Raw genomic sequence first — 18656 nt, forward strand, 5'->3', positions numbered from 1 at the left:
GGTAAACTATGAACCCTTGGGTAAACTCTGAACCCTTGAATAAATCATAAACTCTAGGGTTTAATTTTAAATATTTTTGATTTAGAGTTTATGATTTATCCAAGGGTTCAGGCTTTATCCAAGGGTTTAGGGTTTAGTGATTAAGGTTTAGGGTTTAGTGTTATTAAGATTTAGTTTTGATGTATGATTTAGGGTTTAAAATTTTCCAATGGTTTACGGTTTATCCAAGATTTAAGGTTTATAATTTAGGGTTTGGAGTTTAGAATTTAGGGTATAGGATTTAGTATTTTGCTAACATTTTAACAATATTTATTTATTTTTTTTTTGTAACTATATTTATGTATTTTTATTATTTTATTTTAAAAATTTATATCATATTTGGAAATTCAATTTTATTTCCTTTTTTAAAAGATATCAAATATCAAATACTCAACCACTATTGGTTGGTGAACCTCTAGGTTCACCTAGGGGGTGAAGCCAAGAATTTCTCTTCTTTTGATATGCTTTAGTAAACTATTTATACGGATCTCTCATCCTGCTTTGTCTTAATGTTACCGATTGATAACAATAAGAATTGAATACCACATACTGCTATACCATAAATGGCAAAGAGTTACCTGGCAAAACCATTATGCCATTTACCCAAGTTGTTTCTATACGTATATATAGTGAATTAAGCATATAATTGGTGTATGATGTCACGTCGTGATAATGGAAGCTACTAGAGTTTCCATTAATTAATCAACCTTTTTTCCTCTCTCTCGCTCTCTTTTTTGGGTCATGAATAGTTGAGAGAACAACGACAGAAAAGCCAAGTTCAAAGCACAATGAGATTAGTTAAAGGCAAATGCGATAATGATACCATTCTGAGCATTATTTGAGTCACGATATATAGCCACACTCTCATCAAATATTTTTATCACAAGAACCTCCCAAAACTACATAAGAGAAGTGCTAGCATATATCTATATATACACACACATATACACTGATACGTACATACAAAATTATGGTGAAGTTGGATGGGAAATTGTGGAAAGCTGTGATTATGATGTCAATTATAAACATTGCGCTAAGCGGTGTAAACGTTATGTTCAAGAAGATGCTTAATCAAGGAGTTAACCGTATGGTTGCGGCCACTTACCGACTTGCCGCAGGAACTCTGTTCTTGACACCATTAGCTATTTTCTTAGAAAGGTATGTGTGTTTTATATGTCGATATAATATAACTACTCGAGCCTTTGGGTACAGTGACCTAGTCACGGATTCACTCTAGTCACATAACTTCTTCATCATAAAAATTCAACTAATTCATCCAATATATATACTTTTTTTGCTTAAATCCAATATTTTCTGGTTATGTTGATTAGTTAAGATCATTGAAGTTTCTATACTTATTAAATTATAAGTGGCTGTCTTGTTTATTCGAGAGCCTTGTTGACTCTTGGTTTCCGTCTCTTTTGTGTAAAGTCAACAAATTCTTAAATATATTTTACAATATTTTTCGAGGAAAAAGATAGATTCGTATTCCACTGGCAAGAAATTAATTTGGTTTTTCTTTTTGTAGACATAACAGGCCAAAACTCACTGGTAGTATCTTGTGTTCCCTTTTCTTAAGCGCTCTCCTGGGGTAAGTTTCTTTTGGTATTGGTTTTAACATTGGACGTTAAGAAATTTAACTGTAAATTTTTTTTGTCACTTTCAAATTTGCAGGACAAGTTTGGTGCAATACTTCTTTCTAATTGGACTACAATATACGTCTTCCACTTTCGCCTTAGCGTTTAGCAACATGGTTCCTTCGATCACTTTTGCTATGGCTCTCGTCTTTAGGTACTAATGAAAATCGATCAAAACACATTTCCATACCATTTGGATTCTTCATTCAGTTTTATAAACTATTGTACAATATTATCAAATAATGAATGATTAGGCAAGAGACGTTGAACATCAAGAACAACATAGGAAGAGCCAAAGTGTTAGGCACAATGATATGCATCTGTGGAGCTTTGGTACTTACGCTTTATAAAGGAGGCTCATTAACTCCACAAAACGCTCAAGCAGAAACACAAACGTCAAATAGTCCAACTACTGCGGTAACGCAAAAATGGGCCATGGGTTCGGTCATGCTGATCATATCAATCTTAATATGGTCATCGTGGTTCATTGTTCAAGCCAAAATATGCCGGAAGTATCCATGTCAATACACAAGCACCGCGATCCTCTCTTTTTTTGGTGTGATCCAATCTGCTTTGTTGAGTTTGATCTCGGAGAGGAGCATATCCATGTGGGTCGTTAAAGAGAAGTTCCAAGTTTTAGCTTTACTTTATTCGGTAAGTAATAATATTACATTTAAGATTCTTATAAATTAATTACATGTAGTCTAGTGTTTTACAAGTTGCAATTTCTTAAAAAATCGGTTTTAATGAAAGTAAGCAACTATGATCGGTACTTGTATAGGGCATCGTGGGATCTGGATTGTGCTACGTGGGAATGTCATGGTGTCTCCAGCAAAGAGGTCCGGTTTTCACGTCTAGCTTCATCCCTTTGATTCAAGTTTTTGCTGCCTTTTTCAGCTTCTCTTTTCTTCACGAGCAAATTTACTGCGGAAGGTAACATACTTTTCCTTTCTACATATATATATATATATATATATATATATCTTTAACCTAATATCAAAATACATACAAACAAACGATTTTAGAATTGCATTGGATCAAACATATCATAATACAATGTTGCATAATACATATTTTAGTATTCAATGACTTGTATAGAATATGTCTATACTAAAGAGTAAAGACCCTATTTGGCAAAACAAAGAAAAAGAAAAAAAAAAAGAGTAAAGACCCTTTCATCTGCGTGACCTTTTGAACGTGGAACTGGAATTAGACGAAGTTGACGCATGCATCATATTGCATAACAAAAAAAAAATCATTAACTTGGTAGAATATCATTGAAACTTATCCAGACCTTTAATATCTGTGATAAATACCTTTTATCGAAGTGGAGATTGAGATCAAATATGAGAAATGATTACACAAGAAGGACACCTAATTTTATGGGTTTCTTTCGCCTAACGTACGGTAGATATCAAGTGGTTCTTTTTGACATTTGTTACTAATAGTTTTTGATACACGAACTGTATATGTTGCATGACAAAAAGTGTGATAGGATCAGTGGTCATCATCGTGGGACTTTATATACTTTTATGGGGCAAAAGCAAGGATAAGCCGACACAAGTAACCAAACAAGAACCATTAAATCTCGATCTTGAAGATTCTGGGACAGCTCCAAAGGAACTTAATAGTGCTGCCCATCCAGTGTCTGGAAAATAATTACTTTGATATACATATAGTTGTTTTGCATATGGTAATGAACTAATACTTAATTACAGTGAATGTCTGACAGAAAATCATAACACTAAAACTGTTATACAGAAATAAAAATATGTTCAAATTTCGAGTTTCTGAGATGTTTGCCAATAAATAAATGATGACCGAATTATGGTTATATAGAAGCATCATCAAATGCCCGTCTAGCTCAGTTGGTAGAGCGCAAGGCTCTTAACCTTGTGGTCGTGGGTTCGAGCCCCATGGTGGGCGATTTTTTTAAAATGTAAATGTATATTGCTTTTGAGTAAAAACTATTGATTACCAAGGAATTACCTTAGTTAGTTTAAGAGTTTATATATATCGTCAGATTTTCGTTTATTTCATTTTCTTTGCATTGGCTTAATGATAATCCCAACTGCTTTCGTTTTCGTGTATAACATTAAATCTTCTCTCTATATTTTCCCTAAAATCATAGTATAATTTTTCCATGTAAGAACTTCGATACAACATATTTCATTTCATAAGGTAAGCAACGACTAGCTACTTTTTTTTTGAAACACACTTCCATTAAAACTTTTAGGTGAGGGGATTTACTCGCTCATTTATTACTACAAAGCTTTATTTAGCAAGCGCTAAGATCTGCAACCACATTTTGCAGTCTTGAACTCCAAACAAAAGAGATAAATTCAAACTCAGCTGCTAGTGCTAAGATATCAAACTCAGCTGCTAGTGCTACTGCCCTTCTAAGTAACGACTAGCTACTATTACTCTATTATACAACAGAAGTCCCTATATTATGTACGCATCACCGTAAGTCAACATGATTAACTACCTTCCTTACAAAATCGATCTTCATATTTCTAATTATAACTCAACATCTTGTTTGACCGATCCACAATCATTTAAAATTTTAAATCATGTCAGGAGATCGGTTATTGATCAGGCGCTTACTATGGATCGGATAATCATTTTGTAACAATTAAGTATCTTGGTATCTTTGGCTGAAGAAAAAATTCAAGTTTTGGTATAGGCTATTACCGTTGTGAGATCATCAATATGCTGTACATACAAATTTATATACTTATTAAATGCTAGAGGAATAATGAAGAGACTAAATCTATGATATAAATCTTAAAGTAGGTTTACAAGACAAACCTTAGTGGTGTCAATATCTTCCAATATGTTTTACAAAAAAAAAATATCTTCCAATACGTTGGTCTTCTTATGCTCTCCTGCAGTAATGCCAAAGACATATCTAGAATGGAGACATGCTCAGTGCTTTTACTAACTATTTTATAATAAAATAAAGATCGTTTTTTCTAAAGGAAAACGAAAATATTCTTAACTTAAAATGATTACCTAAGCTTAAACATAAAACTAGTTAATGAAATTATACAAATGCTACAAGTATTACAAGCTAAGTACTTTTTGTTGTTTTGATTATATGTTATGTCCAGGAAGATGACTTGCTGATCCACGAGAAATCATTTTTTATATATTCTATAAGTTGATAGGGTTAATTAATACACACTGGCTAATCCGAATTTAGAATAAGTTTTGACTGATGTTAAGGGGTAACTGAATCGCATGTTATCAGATTATCAGATAAACTATTTAGACCGAAATTCAAACCAAAATTTTCCATATAGTTGTGATTTTGTTTCAGTGGAAACTCGTATCCCAAAAAAACGTTTTAGCACATTTCTAAATTTCGTCTACCATTTTACGACAGCATGCCATAAAACATTATAGAAATACACAAATCGACCAGATATTTTCTTCTTGGGTTTCCGTTTAAATGAAAAACTCTTACTTATCTTATACAACCCTAGTTTTTGGTCCACCATCAAATGCTTGGATGCACTTGAAATTTTTTTTTTGTTGTTGAAATGTTAAATTTATATATCAACAAAAGAAAAAAAATGTTTACAGTACTGAAATCTTTTAAAATGCTACTGCAGTACAACGATTTAATTCTTTACCAGCCATCTTTGCACTTGAAATCTTTAAACTCGAATCATCAATATTCGTTTCTCTCGCTTGCTCCTTCTCGGTTATAGCCAACAAGGTTCTCATTTTTCTCGCGGAACTTAGACTCCTGTCACTCCTCGGTGCAGCAATGTCTGTGAGCTCGCACGATTCCTGTTATGGTGTATAAATTGATATAATGGATTGATTACGATGGTGAAAGAAAAATGTCGATGTATACAAATTATTTAAGAAATAATTTTGTGAAAGCAAACGTATACTTTAGGATGCAGAGTCATGCAGTGTCTGTGTCTATGTATCTTTATCTCACGATAGTCAAGACTTGTCACCAGCATCTCCGCCTATTAAAACAAATCGAGATATATAAAGCAAAAGAAAGTTATTAATAGCTATTTTACTAAGCTAATCTTAAGAAGAAAGAAACCAATATTCGAGAAAAGATCGTAAGGTGACAAAAAAGTAAAATTAGATATCTTTATGTAAAGGCACCTTCATGAGCATAGATATGGTCCTCTTCTAGGGCTTGAATATGATTATATGGAAAGCTAGGATTATATTTGTGAATCTCATCATGATTATGAAAGATAGATTCTGCGACATTATCTTTCTCTCTCTCTCTCTCTCTCTCTCTCTCTCTTTTCTTTTGTTGTTTCTGAAGAAGAGTTAGATACATACACCCAAAAACTTTTGTCGTAGAATTTTCAGTAATCTAGTGACCTGATTAATAGTTCATAAATGTTTTTACACCCAGAAATCTGGAAATTGGATCTCTTAAAATGAAGTTTATCATCAGTTATATTAGAATTAAAAATTATACGTTAATTTGTATAAAACAGTTTAGTAATGTGGCGAAAGTAGAATCATCAAATATGTATGCATTCATTAGACATTTAAAATTATCAATGGTATAATCATTTGTAATAAATTTTTATGTCCTCTGGTAGTAGCAAAAACAAAGAATATTAGTACTTCTAAGTGCATTTACACTATTATAATCAATCTCTAATTTTTATCTGTTATGTTGGCCCCTCGAAGATATATATAAATCATACTTTTTTATTCTTTTGTAAAGATGAGTTGGGTCAGGTTCTATAATCCCACCACTGATCAGTAGGACTGCGCAACATTGATTGATATAATAAACTATGATATATAACATATCAGAATATGATACAAAAAATATTTATTCTGCATTACATTTGATCTTTTATACAAAGTTTCTACAGACAACAACACTCATGGTGATTACAAAACCACAAGCAAGCAGAAGTCTGCTAAAAAAACACTCAACAACAATGGTACAACACACAAAGAGAAGATAAATCTTGTCTTCTCGATTATTTAACCTCACATAAGAAGAAGAGATGGAAGAAAAACAAATCCTTTTGTTTCCTTCATCATCCAAGAACACACCAAACTGCACATTTACTTCATCCTCAATCACTCACGAGGTGCGTTCCTCTTGAACAACGCATAAGCATCGCTGTAAATAGCGATTGCATTGGCCAACACCGCAAGAACAACCATGAAAACGGCTAAGATCGTGTCCCTGCTTGATGCTTTGCCATGACGATCCCTGCAAGAAACATAACAAGAAGAACTCTGCTTAACTACAAACACTAAAACAAAAACTCATGTTCTTATTCACATAATTTAATCAAACTCACTTTAGTATAATAGAAGCTGGGAATATGAAGCCGAGACAAACAGCAGCAGTAGCTCCAGTGAACTGGAACGCGTCCCAAATGCTCGGGATGCAGTTTGCTCCCAAGAAGATGACAGAGATGAGACCAGCGCTGAGGCAACCGAACCTTACATTCGAGGAGGTTAACGATGGAGCAGAAGGGAACAAGAGGCCATCAATGTTAATCCTCAACGGGTAGAATACAATAGGGAACACAAGCATAAGATGAAGCGCGTAGCTAACTCGAACCGCGTCGTTGAGGACAGAACCAAGAGGGATGCCAAGATCAGTGTCAAAGTTCGAAAGGACATCATCAAGAGTATCGTCTCCAAACAAGAGGAACCCAAAAATGCTTATCATTATGTATACAGATGAGCAAAGCACAAGGGCTGATCTGACTACAGGTTTTATCTGAGAGGGATCGTCAAGCTCGTTTTGTATGCTGTGAACTGAAACAAATCAAGAAAACGTGAGTCTTTTGTTTTGTTTCATTCTTGGAAGCTTATGATTCTAATCAAGAACAGATGATTTACCATTGTAGTGGCAAATGAACGCGGTGACAAGAACAGGTACAACTGTGAAGAGATTCAAGAAGGATGTTAAGTCACTAACATCTGGTAACAATCTTGGCATGGCTACGCCACCATTGATGAACTTCATGATAGATATCCCCGCTGTGATGATGAGAAACACGACGGCTAGAGCCACTGATAAGGCAGATGTAAATCTCAAAGAATCTGCAAAGAAAGCATAAGCATATGTCAGAGAAGCAATTAAAATGCATAGACCAAATCTAGTTATGGCAAGGCAAGCACGGAGCCGGTCCTGGGCATATCCGAATGAAACATTAGTCTATAGCCCCTAAAATTTTCGGAAAATATTACATAGACATAGGTCTGCAAAATTGTTAAAAATATTATTTTTATAGAAACATTTACTAAATCGTCTACAACCCCTAAAATCTCATGATTTATAACAACCGAAAAACTAACCAATTCGCTTGAAGCAAGCCAAAGGAGCAAAGACACCAAGAGTTGTAATGATAAGAATAGCAAGTCTTCCGTTCCACCAATGGTGACCGAACCATCCTTCAAGAACACCATAATGGTGGATACCATCTTCTGTCTTACCAGCCAACACATCACCTTCAACAAACAAACAACCAGAGTAAGATTCAATCAGCTAGGTGGCGCCCCGCCTAGACGCCAAATAAAATTTTAAAAAAGAACAGTCTAACCGATTGCCTAAACAATAAACCTCTATAAAGCGTCTACTAGGCGCCCCAAATAGAGCCTAAACAAACGATTTTTATAGAACATTTTTTTAAAAAATAAGTCTAGCCATTAAAAAATTAGTCTAGGCGTCCGCCTAAGCAATCAAGCCCTATAAAGCTTCTAATTACCGCCTACCTATTTTTTTCATTCAACAAAATAACATCAGATTATTATTTAATTAGACTAGGAGACGAGTAACCATACCAATAATGATCATGTAGACAATCAAAACACCAATGTTGTTAACTAGCACAGCAACTTGAAGCAAAACCTTCCCAGGCTTCCCAAAAGAGTCACCCATCAAGCCACCGTAAGACTTACTCTCCTTAACCTTACTAAACCTAAGCAAGAACTCTATAGACGCATCGCTCAAGAAAGCCATGACAACAATCATCGTGATCCCGAGCACTAGTCCCAGGATCTTCATCGTCGCGGGCAGAGCCATGATGCCAGCACCGATTATGGTCGTGGCGAGATTGAAAACGGCGCCGCTGAACGAAGCTCCGTTGAACTCGTCGTGAGCTGCAAGTTCGTCTCCCTGAGTTGTGGGCAATAAAGGAGCCAACACGTCGTCGTCGCACCTCCTTGGAATGGGCGCAACGTCTTGAATCGTCATCTTACGATTGATACAAAAGTCTTAAAGGAGAGAACTTTGATTCTTAATACAGAGCAGAGAGGAGGTTTGGGTTCAGCTGATTAGACAAGTGGGAATCGAAAAGTCTAAAATTGATCGAGACCCAGTTGGTAATTATCGAAAATGGATGAACCCAGATGAAAAATTTATACAAAGGCGAAACCTTTGAAGTTTGACAAAGAGTGGAGATTTCGAATTTGTCCGAAGAAGAAGAAGGTTGGGGGAGAAGGAGAAGGTGGAGATGTGGATGAAGTTTATAGGCTCAATGTTTTGTCTTGCTGACGTGGAAATGATTATAATAATCTGTACGGAACTGTTACAATCCTTTTTTTAAAAGGGATTTTTATTGGATTGCTATTGGATAATAGGTAACGTGGTGAGCTAATTTTGTAAAAACTGAACGATCAAAATTCACTGTATTTATGAATTTTATGATGACGACTTATTTGACCTTAGGTGGTGCTGATTAGATTGCAGAGAGAATCGACGCCGCGTTTATGATGATTCACTGGATCGATTACCATACGTGGAAGTGCATAAAGATAATGGGAACTTTTCTTCCTTGTAAGATTTAAGAAGCAGATACTATTTGGCCATAACATCAAATTTCATATAAAGAATAATACTTCTTCCGTTTCAAAAAGATAATTAATTATAAATTATAAACTTCAAAAAATATAATAGTATTTTATAAAGATTTTATTGATTAAAAATTGTTAAAAATAGTTGATAATATAAAATAATGCATTGATAATTAAAATCTAATATATTTTCTTAATAAACGTAAAAAATTGTTCAAAAATGACTATATAACATACCGCACATAATTCCTAAACTTTATTTAGTTATACTTTCAAAAACAAACATGTATTAAATCTAATATCTTTTGAGGATAAACATCCACTACAAGAAAACACAAGTTTTACGAGGGCAGTTTTCCTCGTTACTTCGTCGTAAAAGCAGTGTTACGAGGAATTAGCGAGGAAACCCGTTTCGTCGTTATACGTTTGTCGTAACGCATATATCCTCGCTAATTCGTCGTAAGGTAGCGAGGAAATAATTTCGTCGTAAAAGCAAAGGAGGATATTTCGTCGTAAAGATTCCACGTAAGGACGTCGCTAAGTTTTCTCGTAAATACCACGAAAAACTTTCCTCGTAAAACCCACGTAAATAAATACTCGTAAAATAAACGTAAATACCTTGACAGCTTTCCACGTAAAGAAAACGTAAAAACCTTGATAGATTTCCACGTTATTTCCTTGTAAAAGTTTCCTCGTAAAAACCACGTTAAGCTTCCACGTAAAGAAGCCGCAAAATTAGCTACGAATTTACTTCGTTTCATTATTTTATAGAAATATAAAAAATTATAATTATAAATATAATTTAAATTATTTAAATTATTAATAAAATTAAAATTCTAAAAAAATCAAAACCAAAATATTTTATATATAAATAAGTTTTGAATTCATAATACAAGAACCGAAATTAAAAAGAACTAAGGGTGGTCGTTAATCGCCTGGTAAAATTCATCACTCCTCGCCTGAACATCCGCCTCGGCATGTGAGTCGTCGGTCGGTGACTCGCCTGGGATAGGATTTTGTTGTCGCATGGTCCTCAACAAAGTCTCTCATTCCGGATTTGTGGCCGCTACAACGTCCAAGAAGCCCTCGAGTCCACCCATACGAGATCGCGTCGATCTCAACTCGTGACGCAGCTGAGTAGATTCTCTACGCAGCTCTTCGGACTCCCTACGCAGCTGAGAGACTTCATCATCCCGTCGCTGAACATAAGACGATGTCGCTCTCGGAACATCGTTGACGGAACCAATCCCCAACGTCCGTCCCTTTTTTTTAGGGACAACCTTAAAAACAAAAAATAAATTTTGTTAGTAAAAATTTAAAGTTAAATTAAATGAATATTTAAGAAAATTAAAATTTTAGAAAATTTACCTCCTCGTAAAGCTTATCCACTTCAGGTGTGGATAAGGTGACGGGTAATCCATCGGTGGACTGTTGGGTCAGCTGGGTCTGGCGTTCTTCAACCCGAGCAGCCAAATCGTTGTAGATTTGCTCGGACTTGCCATCTATAAATCGGCCCGCCTTGTTCTTGTGGGTCCTCTCGTAAAGTTGCATAAGAGACGGGAATTCTCCCGTCTCTTTGGCCTAAAAAAACATTTAAGAAAGTTGTTAGAATAGATATAAAAATATACTAAAAATTTAATATAATTAAATTTTTAATTACCATTTCCAAACGGACACCGGTGTGGGGTTTTTGGCCCGTAGTGTGAAGCATCGGCCCGTTCCCGTGCTCATCGACTGTGTTACGGGAGTTAGAGCAAGACTGGGCGATTCTAATGGAATCAGAAAGACGCCAATATCGGATGAAGCCATCCCAGACATCCGTGGTGAGCTCAGCGGGTTTGCCACGCTCATACCCCTTCACGATCCGGTCACCCTTCCAGTTGGAGACCGTGTCCACACTGTACTACCATATAATTTATGTAGTTTTTTTCTATGATGATCAATCACAATTTTTTATTAAAGAAAATTTAGTTGTAGAATAGTAGAAGTTATCAAAAGGAGGCACAACCCGATTCTTAATTTATTTCAAAATAATATGTGGACAGGAAAGACTGATAGGAACTAGCTCCTACTTAATTATTGCCGCACCTTTGATAATTAATTAGCTAACAAGACTTGGATGACGATTAGGCATAAAATATTACCAAGTTTTGGCTTTTAGAGGTAATCAAAGCGCTGATTAATCATCATGCGTCATCCGCTCATTGTTTAGTTATATACCCAGTCAGATGTACATAGACTGTTAGGCAAATCAGAGCTAGATAATAATTTAGTAAACAATATTAATATTCAGGTTTTCAACATATCTAAAGGACGGGTCGCCACGTCCAGAATTTTATAAGCACATTCGAATATTCAAAAGAATTATTAACTAAACGATTGTGTTTTTCTCTATTTTAATTTTCTATAAAAAGGTTATTTCATAAGAGAAAATACCATCCCAAGGGCATTAGCAATTCAACTCATATAGCAACATGAAATGAAATTCTAGCGATTGTAATCATCAAGGGCATGCAAACATCTAACCTAAGATAGACATGTAAAATAAAGTGGTTGTTATTTTGCAGTCTTCATTTGTTCATTAAAGTCGATGCTCAACTCATTAAGTATGTTTATAAAAACACTTCTATTGGGTGGCATTCTCACTAGTATTCCTATAGTCTTGATTTTTAACAAAAGCATATCTTATATATAGAATATTAGTGGTTTATTCAATTTCGGTAAAATGTAACTGAGATTTGAATGTTTCGAACTCAGAATCCATCATATAATACATCCTGAGACTAGTTCATTCATTGGTCACATCACAGCTCAGAGTCAAAGGAAACACGCAGATATAAATACCTAAGTAGGTTTTGGTGCATGTATCTAAACCTAAGTATGGCCTGGTCTAGTTTATGCACTTCCCTCTTCAATAAAAGATTAAGAAGGTAAGTCACTCATCCACGTAATTGATTGATTAAAGAGGTAGTTATAAATCTACTTACATTTAGCCTACGATTGGTAAAATAATTAAGTAATCAAGTGGAAATAAAAGGGAAAAGAGGAAAATGGAGTTTAAACGTCAATATAGTTTACTCTCACCCTTTGTTCTACTCTTCCAGTATTTTTTCACCATGATTTTTGCACTTCTAGTTTATGCACTTCGCTTGAATTAGTATATCACATTCTTAAAATCCAAGAAAAAATCATGGTGAAAAAATACTGGAAGAGTAGAACAAATCCTTTTGCTATTTTCAGATTCGTGGTTCAGCTTTTGGGAACATATTGACAGTAATATATTTGAATTTTTTTTGTGGTTCATAATATTGTAAAGATTCCCGCCTGACCGGGGACTTGGGTTCGATTATCAGCAGCAGCTACTTAATTTTTAAATACCACACCAACTTTGTATTATTGATATGTCGGTGATATGACTGCATGACGTGGCCACAAACAAGATCGACAAGCAACACATGTGTAGCAACTTGCAAGTCTTGTCCTTACGGATCACATCAGACCATCCGAAATATACGTGTAAGAATCTGAACGGAACATTCGAAAACCCAATCTTTTTTGTGTTTCTTTATCGATCATTCGAGAACCAATCATGTTCACACTCCTCGTACTATTTTCTTCTTCACAACTCAACATTCCAAAAACCTCTAAAATCAATGGCAGAGTTTCATCTTCCTCCCGGGATCGAAAACGAAGCAGAGCAAGAGAACGCTACTTTCATCGACGACGAGTACCTCGACTACATCCATTACTTGGCATCACGAAGCAGCCATGAAACGGAGACGTTTGGTTCTTACGATGAAATCTTCGGCCAAGTGTTGGGGAATTCATCTTCCACGCGGCGGCCGGAAACGGCCGAGGAACTTCCGGCGGTGAACTTGACGGCTGAGGAGTTGACGGAGAGGGGTTTGGTGGTTTGTGCCATCTGTAGAGAGAAGCTAGCTCCTAGTGAGAGACTGTCTGAGCTTCCTTGTCGGCATTATTACCACAAAGACTGTATCTCGAGCTGGTTGACTAACAGGAACACTTGTCCTCTTTGCCGTCACAATGTAAGAAACTAGTTGGGCTTTCTTGAAGTTAGTTGGTAAAACTGTAACTTACTCGGAATATATTACAAGAAAGATCGAGTGAATTGGCTATATCCTACCTATTCAAATGTATTTGCTTAGACTAATCAACTTTGAAAATATGGTTAACAATTTTGTAGACAAAAGAAAAAAGATCAATGGCAACCAAATCTTACATGTATTGTAAATGAATAACATAATTTTCTATTTCAGCCTAAATTAAGGCCAACTTTTGTTCTTTTGACATAATTGAGCCCAACTTTAGAATATATAATGGCAATTATGAATAAGTACCTATTTTTGTTTGTATAAGCTGGTACATTTATTTGGGCTTTGCTAAAATTATCCTTCTAGTTGTTTCCCAAATAGACTGCAAGTGATGCGTTGGTTTGTTTATCTTACAATAAGGTCATCCATTAGTTTATAACTTTATATTGAGATACATAGTTCTAGTTTCTCAACTTCGGTGCCACAATATGTACATGGTATGTGAACTTTCATAAATGCACTGCAACAAAGAGAATTGATGAAAAACTTATAAAGTATAGAAGTATGCGATATGTGTCTTTTGCGAAAAATATCGGCTCATTTTGTTCAACTGTGAAAAATGTACGACAGAGTTATGTAAAGTATGAAAGTATGTGATCATAGGTTATATATGATCTTTGCGTAAATACGTTGGCTCCATTAGTTCAACTCTGACTGACTCTCAGAACTTTAGAAGGGTGTGTTCTACATTATGTAAAGTATGAAAGTATGCGAGATCAGGAGATCATGAGTTATATATGAACTTTACTCGAACTAAATAACTTTTTTAAAACATCTTATATTTCGTACCAGAAGAAATAACCGAATCAAGAGAGTAAAAAACAGGTCATTCCATTATTATTGATAAGGAAGGGTGAACTGAATATACATCGGTGTATAATTTGATAAATTTAATAGTATAGTCCGTTACGACAAAGCCACATGAAATGTTCTTACCTAATCCAATTTATATTATAATTTTCTCTTATAATCTAAATTTCCAAATTCCATTTAGTGGCTCCATACATAACGACAATTAAAGTCCTCACTTCACGCAATTACGGCCATTAGTCTTCTCTTAAGTTCCATCCTGGAATAACCAATATCAACATTATTCAACTTAGTCAAAATCGATGTTAACCGAACTATATGATAAAACATTTTACCTCAAGAGTTGACGGTCAAGGGCTCCACTGGCCATTATTCCCCGGTTCTCATAAGCACGTCTGACAAGATACGGTATAGCGGTTTCTACCGGTCCAAATGGCATGTACTTGCTGACATTGAACCCGGCTCTCTTTAAACCAAAGGACAATGCATCTGACATACCGTATAGTTGCGCAAACTCTATGGTCCCGTTCTTTTTATTGATATTTAGCTCACTCGCCTTCCTTGATGCAAGTCTCCCTAAAAATTAAAATTCTCCAGTAAGCAATCCATTTCACTAAAAAGGATAATCTCCTACATGGTCGGTTTCCGGCAGAGTCAGATGAAACGTTTGTTTTGACCCAAATTTTAAAGAGCTATTGTATAGTATATAAGTCCCATGGTCCAAAAATCATCAAAGCATTTTTCATTAAAATTAACATAAGAATGTTATGATCCCCCAAAATCTCAATCCGGTTGTGATACTATTTTTAAATTATATTCGAGTGACTTACCCGAATCAGCATTATGTGTTGCAAGAACGACACCGAAACCCGATCCGTTGGAGGCTTTCTCCATTAGGAAGGTCATGCAGTCATTGTAGCAAGCATGCGTGTTCTGAAGTGTGTCATGAACTGGTGACTTGTGTCCCAAGGAATCTGCCAATTTACCTTCGCTACACATATAAGCGCCTCTCACCAACTTAAACCCCATAGGAACACCTTCTTTCTCGGCTTCTTGTACAACCAGATGCAACCTCTCGCCTGCGTCTCTCAAGTACGCCTGAATCGTGTTGTAAACGATCGGTCTGTCTTTGTCCCCATTGAACATGATGGCTGATGAGTAAGCCATGTAGTCGATCGCTGGTTGGAGGATTGTGTCCTCCGCATCAATCAGCAAAGGCACATTGGACTCTTGGCATTTCCGGCAGATGTCTTGGATCCTTACGTGAGCTGCTTCGAGCTCACGTTCTTCTTCAGCGGTTAACGGTTCCGGTTCTGAGTTTGTGTGGTAGAGAGGACTTGAATCGGAGAAAACCGTGAAAGATTTGAGCTTCCATGAGAGTTTGAAGCTCTTACTCTTGTGTTCCCAACGAAGCAAGTCGCTCACACGTTTTAGAAGACTGATGGGACAAATGGCAGTTATTTTCACGACCACTGAGCTAAACTGTTAGGTCAGAGAGAACAATAACATGTCACAATAAAACCAAACATAATAGATAAACCGGAGCAAACCGAGTCTTCACAAAAAATAAACCGGAGAATATTCCTAAAGTGTAATCTACTAGTTTACTTCCAAAAGTTCTAGTCCACCAACAAGGTCAGATTTTCAAGCTCCAATGAGGACCTCGTGCGTATAAATCTAGTCCGATAATGACGTATGCTTTGAATTTTTCTACCGTTAGAAAGTAAATAAATTAGACGCAAAAGTCATTTTCATAAGAGAAAAAAACACAAGTTGGCTATGTACTTCTTTGAGTAAAAAGTTGGCTATGTATTTGCTGCTTATGAAAGGTTATGAAAACGCGTAAGAGTAATCATTATATGAAAAGATAGATGTGAATATGCACGTCTATGTTTCTATGCAAGTGCACTTTGTCAGGGTACGGAGATTTGGCTGCCCAACCAAGTTGCCCACAATTGATTATTATATGATTCGGTTTAGGAAAAATAGTTATGAAATAATTAAATTCAAAATATCGTGTGACAGATTTTTCTTTTTGTCTGTTCTGATATGAATTTTAAAATGTTTATTCCGGAATGGAAAATGAGTTTAGATTTGCTTACGTGGGATGTTGGTAAGGACTTGGCAGCTTCAATGGTTCGAATGAAATGTTGCATATTATCATCACAAGAGGCAGCGTCATCGGCGTGTTCAACGCCGTACACAAGCATACCTTTAAGACCCGTCGCCTCGTAAACGCTCCTCACACGTTCCGCGGCGGCGCTGGCGTCTTCACCGGCACAGAAATGGTCATAAAACGTACCTTTCACAAGGCCAAGGACCATGCCACGTGTCAAAGCGTTGTCCATGAGTTTAGAGCTCATGACCCACGATCCCACATCCACCATTGGACCTATGGCCGCCGCATGCAACACGGCGGTGGAACGGAGGAGATCGGGGGTGGGGACAGAGGCGAAGAGCCGGGCCTGGTCGGAGAGATCGATGTCATTGTGAGTTTGGTTGTGTTTTGGGTGGTGGAGTGGTGGCTCTGGTGCTTGTTGTCCGAAGGAGAGAATCTCCGGGACGGCGGCTGTTGAAGCCGTCACGGTGGGAGAACCCACCGGTCGTAAAGAGGAGAAACAGTGAGGTCGCCGGATAAAGTTTGTTCGGAGGAGACGGGTTGCCATAAAATTCAAAGATTTTCTTTTTTGAAACGAAAAAATAAATAAATTTGTGTTCCTCTCTTTTGATGTTTCTTCGGCTTTATCGCTGTTTTTTCTCTCCTCTTCTTATTTCTCTCAACGCTTTGTTGTGTGATATATTTCTCGCCTTTGTTACTGCCTCATGTATTTATATAAGAACCATAAGACCATAACGTTTTACGTGTATGGTGTATATAGATGCCAATGTGTACGATTCTTAATCGGATAGAGAAAATTAATCATCTAAAATTACAATGGTATCTTTATATAAAGAAAGTCAAAGTCTTCAATTTTTTCTTGACTAGTTTGAAGATATACTTCCAATTTTACTCAAAAAGTATACGTTACCATATATTCCGAGGAAACTTTTTTGGGGCAACGATATGATGTCAAATATAAATCTTTCCTAATATTAATTGATTTTATATTTATACTTAAACCGATTAAATACTAATACATTGAAGTCTACTCTAACAGGTTAGGAAGAATGTTAGGGTATGATTAACTCCGGTCTATTAGCCAGAATTCTTAATTTTTGATTTGACATTTTTTTTTTTTTACATTTTTCGGTTAAAAATGATTCTTATATCTCTTATGTAAGAAACGATTCTTAACTTTTCTTAGTTAAAGTTAAAAAAAATCTAAGAACCATCTATTAGCCGAATAAAAAAACGCTAGTTAAAAAACTGGAGTTAATCATGGTCTTAAAATATCATAATCTTAAAATACACCACATCTATGTGATATGGTTATTTTTATAAACTATTATTGAATATATATGATAGTGGCTCATCTTGACAAAAGAATTGGGACTTTTAATGTTTTCTCAATGCCATTCTATAGATATCTCAATTAAAATACTACTATCATAAGTATTTGATATTTATTCCGTGTTACTACTGCTTTCTCAGTTCTCAGTTTACAGAATCTAGAAGCTACGCTACTTATTTTGGTCCACACAGATTAGCTGTTTAAAAATACTTTTCTGGAAATGTAAGAAGAAGATTGCGCCATAATTTTCTGAGTGAGCATATTATTTTTGACAACATAAATAGTAATTACGGACGACAGAGACAGCAAGGCCCTGACTATGGGATGAGATAACATAATCAACTGATGTGGTATAATAGAATTTATTATTTAATTCTGTGCTGTAAATTTTTTAATCAAAGGATTATTCAGCCTAGGCCCTAGACGGTGGAGGAAGATATGAAAGAAAAGTGCACGGTGAATCGGATGCAACACAAGACTTCGATTGAATCTCCCCTTGAATATTTGACTTTTCTAAATTGGAATCTTGGAATCTTGTTGATAACTAATTTGAATTAGTCAGCAAATATTCTCCCCTAATAAAAGTAATTAGTCAAATATAGATTTGAAGTAAAAAAATGGCAACACAATCTCAACTTTGAATCACCCATAAATTCCTTATATTTATAAAATATTTACTGTACAGTAATTTTTACTAATTTGTTAAAAAGGAAGTATGTATTACGATTATATTCATAAACGACTAACAGCAAAATTGCAAATAAGTGATTAGTGTATTGTTTGGTTGA

The 18656-nt window shown here is 35.6% G+C and overlaps 4 protein-coding genes and 1 non-coding gene across 5 annotated transcripts; 3 read left to right on the forward strand and 2 right to left on the reverse strand.

Moving 5' to 3' along the window:
- On the forward strand, positions 1-3520 carry LOC103837225 (WAT1-related protein At3g30340). Its single transcript, XM_009113558.3, has 6 exons — positions 1-1197; positions 1568-1630; positions 1714-1830; positions 1931-2330; positions 2458-2609; positions 3164-3520. Exons 1-6 carry the CDS (start codon positions 1010-1012, stop codon positions 3333-3335), a joined length of 1092 nt encoding a protein of 363 aa, XP_009111806.1. The 5' UTR covers positions 1-1009; the 3' UTR covers positions 3336-3520.
- Positions 3521-3529: 9 nt separating this feature from the next.
- On the forward strand, positions 3530-3602 carry TRNAK-CUU. Its single transcript has one exon. It is a non-coding gene; the product is annotated as a tRNA-Lys (tRNA).
- A 2885-nt stretch (positions 3603-6487) lies between these two features.
- On the reverse strand, positions 6488-9160 carry LOC103837226 (amino acid transporter AVT6A). The gene is made up of 5 exons (XM_009113560.3): positions 8484-9160; positions 7998-8150; positions 7539-7742; positions 6989-7454; positions 6488-6897 (listed from the first exon to the last, which is right to left on the reverse strand). Exons 1-5 carry the CDS (start codon positions 8893-8895, stop codon positions 6762-6764), a joined length of 1371 nt encoding a protein of 456 aa, XP_009111808.1. The 5' UTR covers positions 8896-9160; the 3' UTR covers positions 6488-6761.
- Positions 9161-11546: 2386 nt separating this feature from the next.
- Positions 11547-13772, forward strand: LOC103837227 (E3 ubiquitin-protein ligase Praja-1). Its single transcript, XM_009113561.3, has one exon. It carries the CDS (start codon positions 12950-12952, stop codon positions 13550-13552), a length of 603 nt encoding a protein of 200 aa, XP_009111809.2. The 5' UTR covers positions 11547-12949; the 3' UTR covers positions 13553-13772.
- Positions 13773-14419: 647 nt separating this feature from the next.
- Positions 14420-17281, reverse strand: LOC103837228 (proline dehydrogenase 1, mitochondrial). The gene is made up of 4 exons (XM_009113562.3): positions 16519-17281; positions 15247-15898; positions 14752-14992; positions 14420-14675 (listed from the first exon to the last, which is right to left on the reverse strand). Exons 1-4 carry the CDS (start codon positions 17080-17082, stop codon positions 14636-14638), a joined length of 1497 nt encoding a protein of 498 aa, XP_009111810.1. The 5' UTR covers positions 17083-17281; the 3' UTR covers positions 14420-14635.
- Between the last annotated feature and the right edge of the window lie 1375 nt (positions 17282-18656).

This window comes from Brassica rapa, chromosome A09, assembly GCF_000309985.2.
Source record: "Brassica rapa cultivar Chiifu-401-42 chromosome A09, CAAS_Brap_v3.01, whole genome shotgun sequence".
NCBI lineage: Eukaryota > Viridiplantae > Streptophyta > Magnoliopsida > Brassicales > Brassicaceae > Brassica > Brassica rapa.

Excerpts from the sequence above, each read along its gene's own strand:
- LOC103837225 (XM_009113558.3), top strand. The coding sequence starts at position 1,010 with ATGGTGAAGTTGGATGGGAAATTGTGGAAAGCTGTGATTATGATGTCA. Across the intron at positions 1,831-1,930 it reads GCTATGGCTCTCGTCTTTAG|GCAAGAGACGTTGAACATCA; the intron begins GTACTAATGAAA and ends ATGAATGATTAG. Across the intron at positions 2,610-3,163 it reads GAGCAAATTTACTGCGGAAG|TGTGATAGGATCAGTGGTCA; the intron begins GTAACATACTTT and ends CATGACAAAAAG.
- LOC103837226 (XM_009113560.3), bottom strand. The coding sequence starts at position 8,895 with ATGACGATTCAAGACGTTGCGCCCATTCCAAGGAGGTGCGACGACGAC. Across the intron at positions 8,151-8,483 it reads TGTCTACATGATCATTATTG|GTGATGTGTTGGCTGGTAAG; the intron begins GTATGGTTACTC and ends TGTTTGTTGAAG. Across the intron at positions 7,743-7,997 it reads GGCTTGCTTCAAGCGAATTG|ATTCTTTGAGATTTACATCT; the intron begins GTTAGTTTTTCG and ends CTTTCTTTGCAG.
- LOC103837227 (XM_009113561.3), top strand. The coding sequence starts at position 12,950 with ATGTGTAGCAACTTGCAAGTCTTGTCCTTACGGATCACATCAGACCAT.
- LOC103837228 (XM_009113562.3), bottom strand. The coding sequence starts at position 17,082 with ATGGCAACCCGTCTCCTCCGAACAAACTTTATCCGGCGACCTCACTGT. Across the intron at positions 14,993-15,246 it reads AACACATAATGCTGATTCGG|GGAGACTTGCATCAAGGAAG; the intron begins GTAAGTCACTCG and ends TTTAATTTTTAG. Across the intron at positions 14,676-14,751 it reads CTTGACCGTCAACTCTTGAG|GATGGAACTTAAGAGAAGAC; the intron begins GTAAAATGTTTT and ends TGGTTATTCCAG.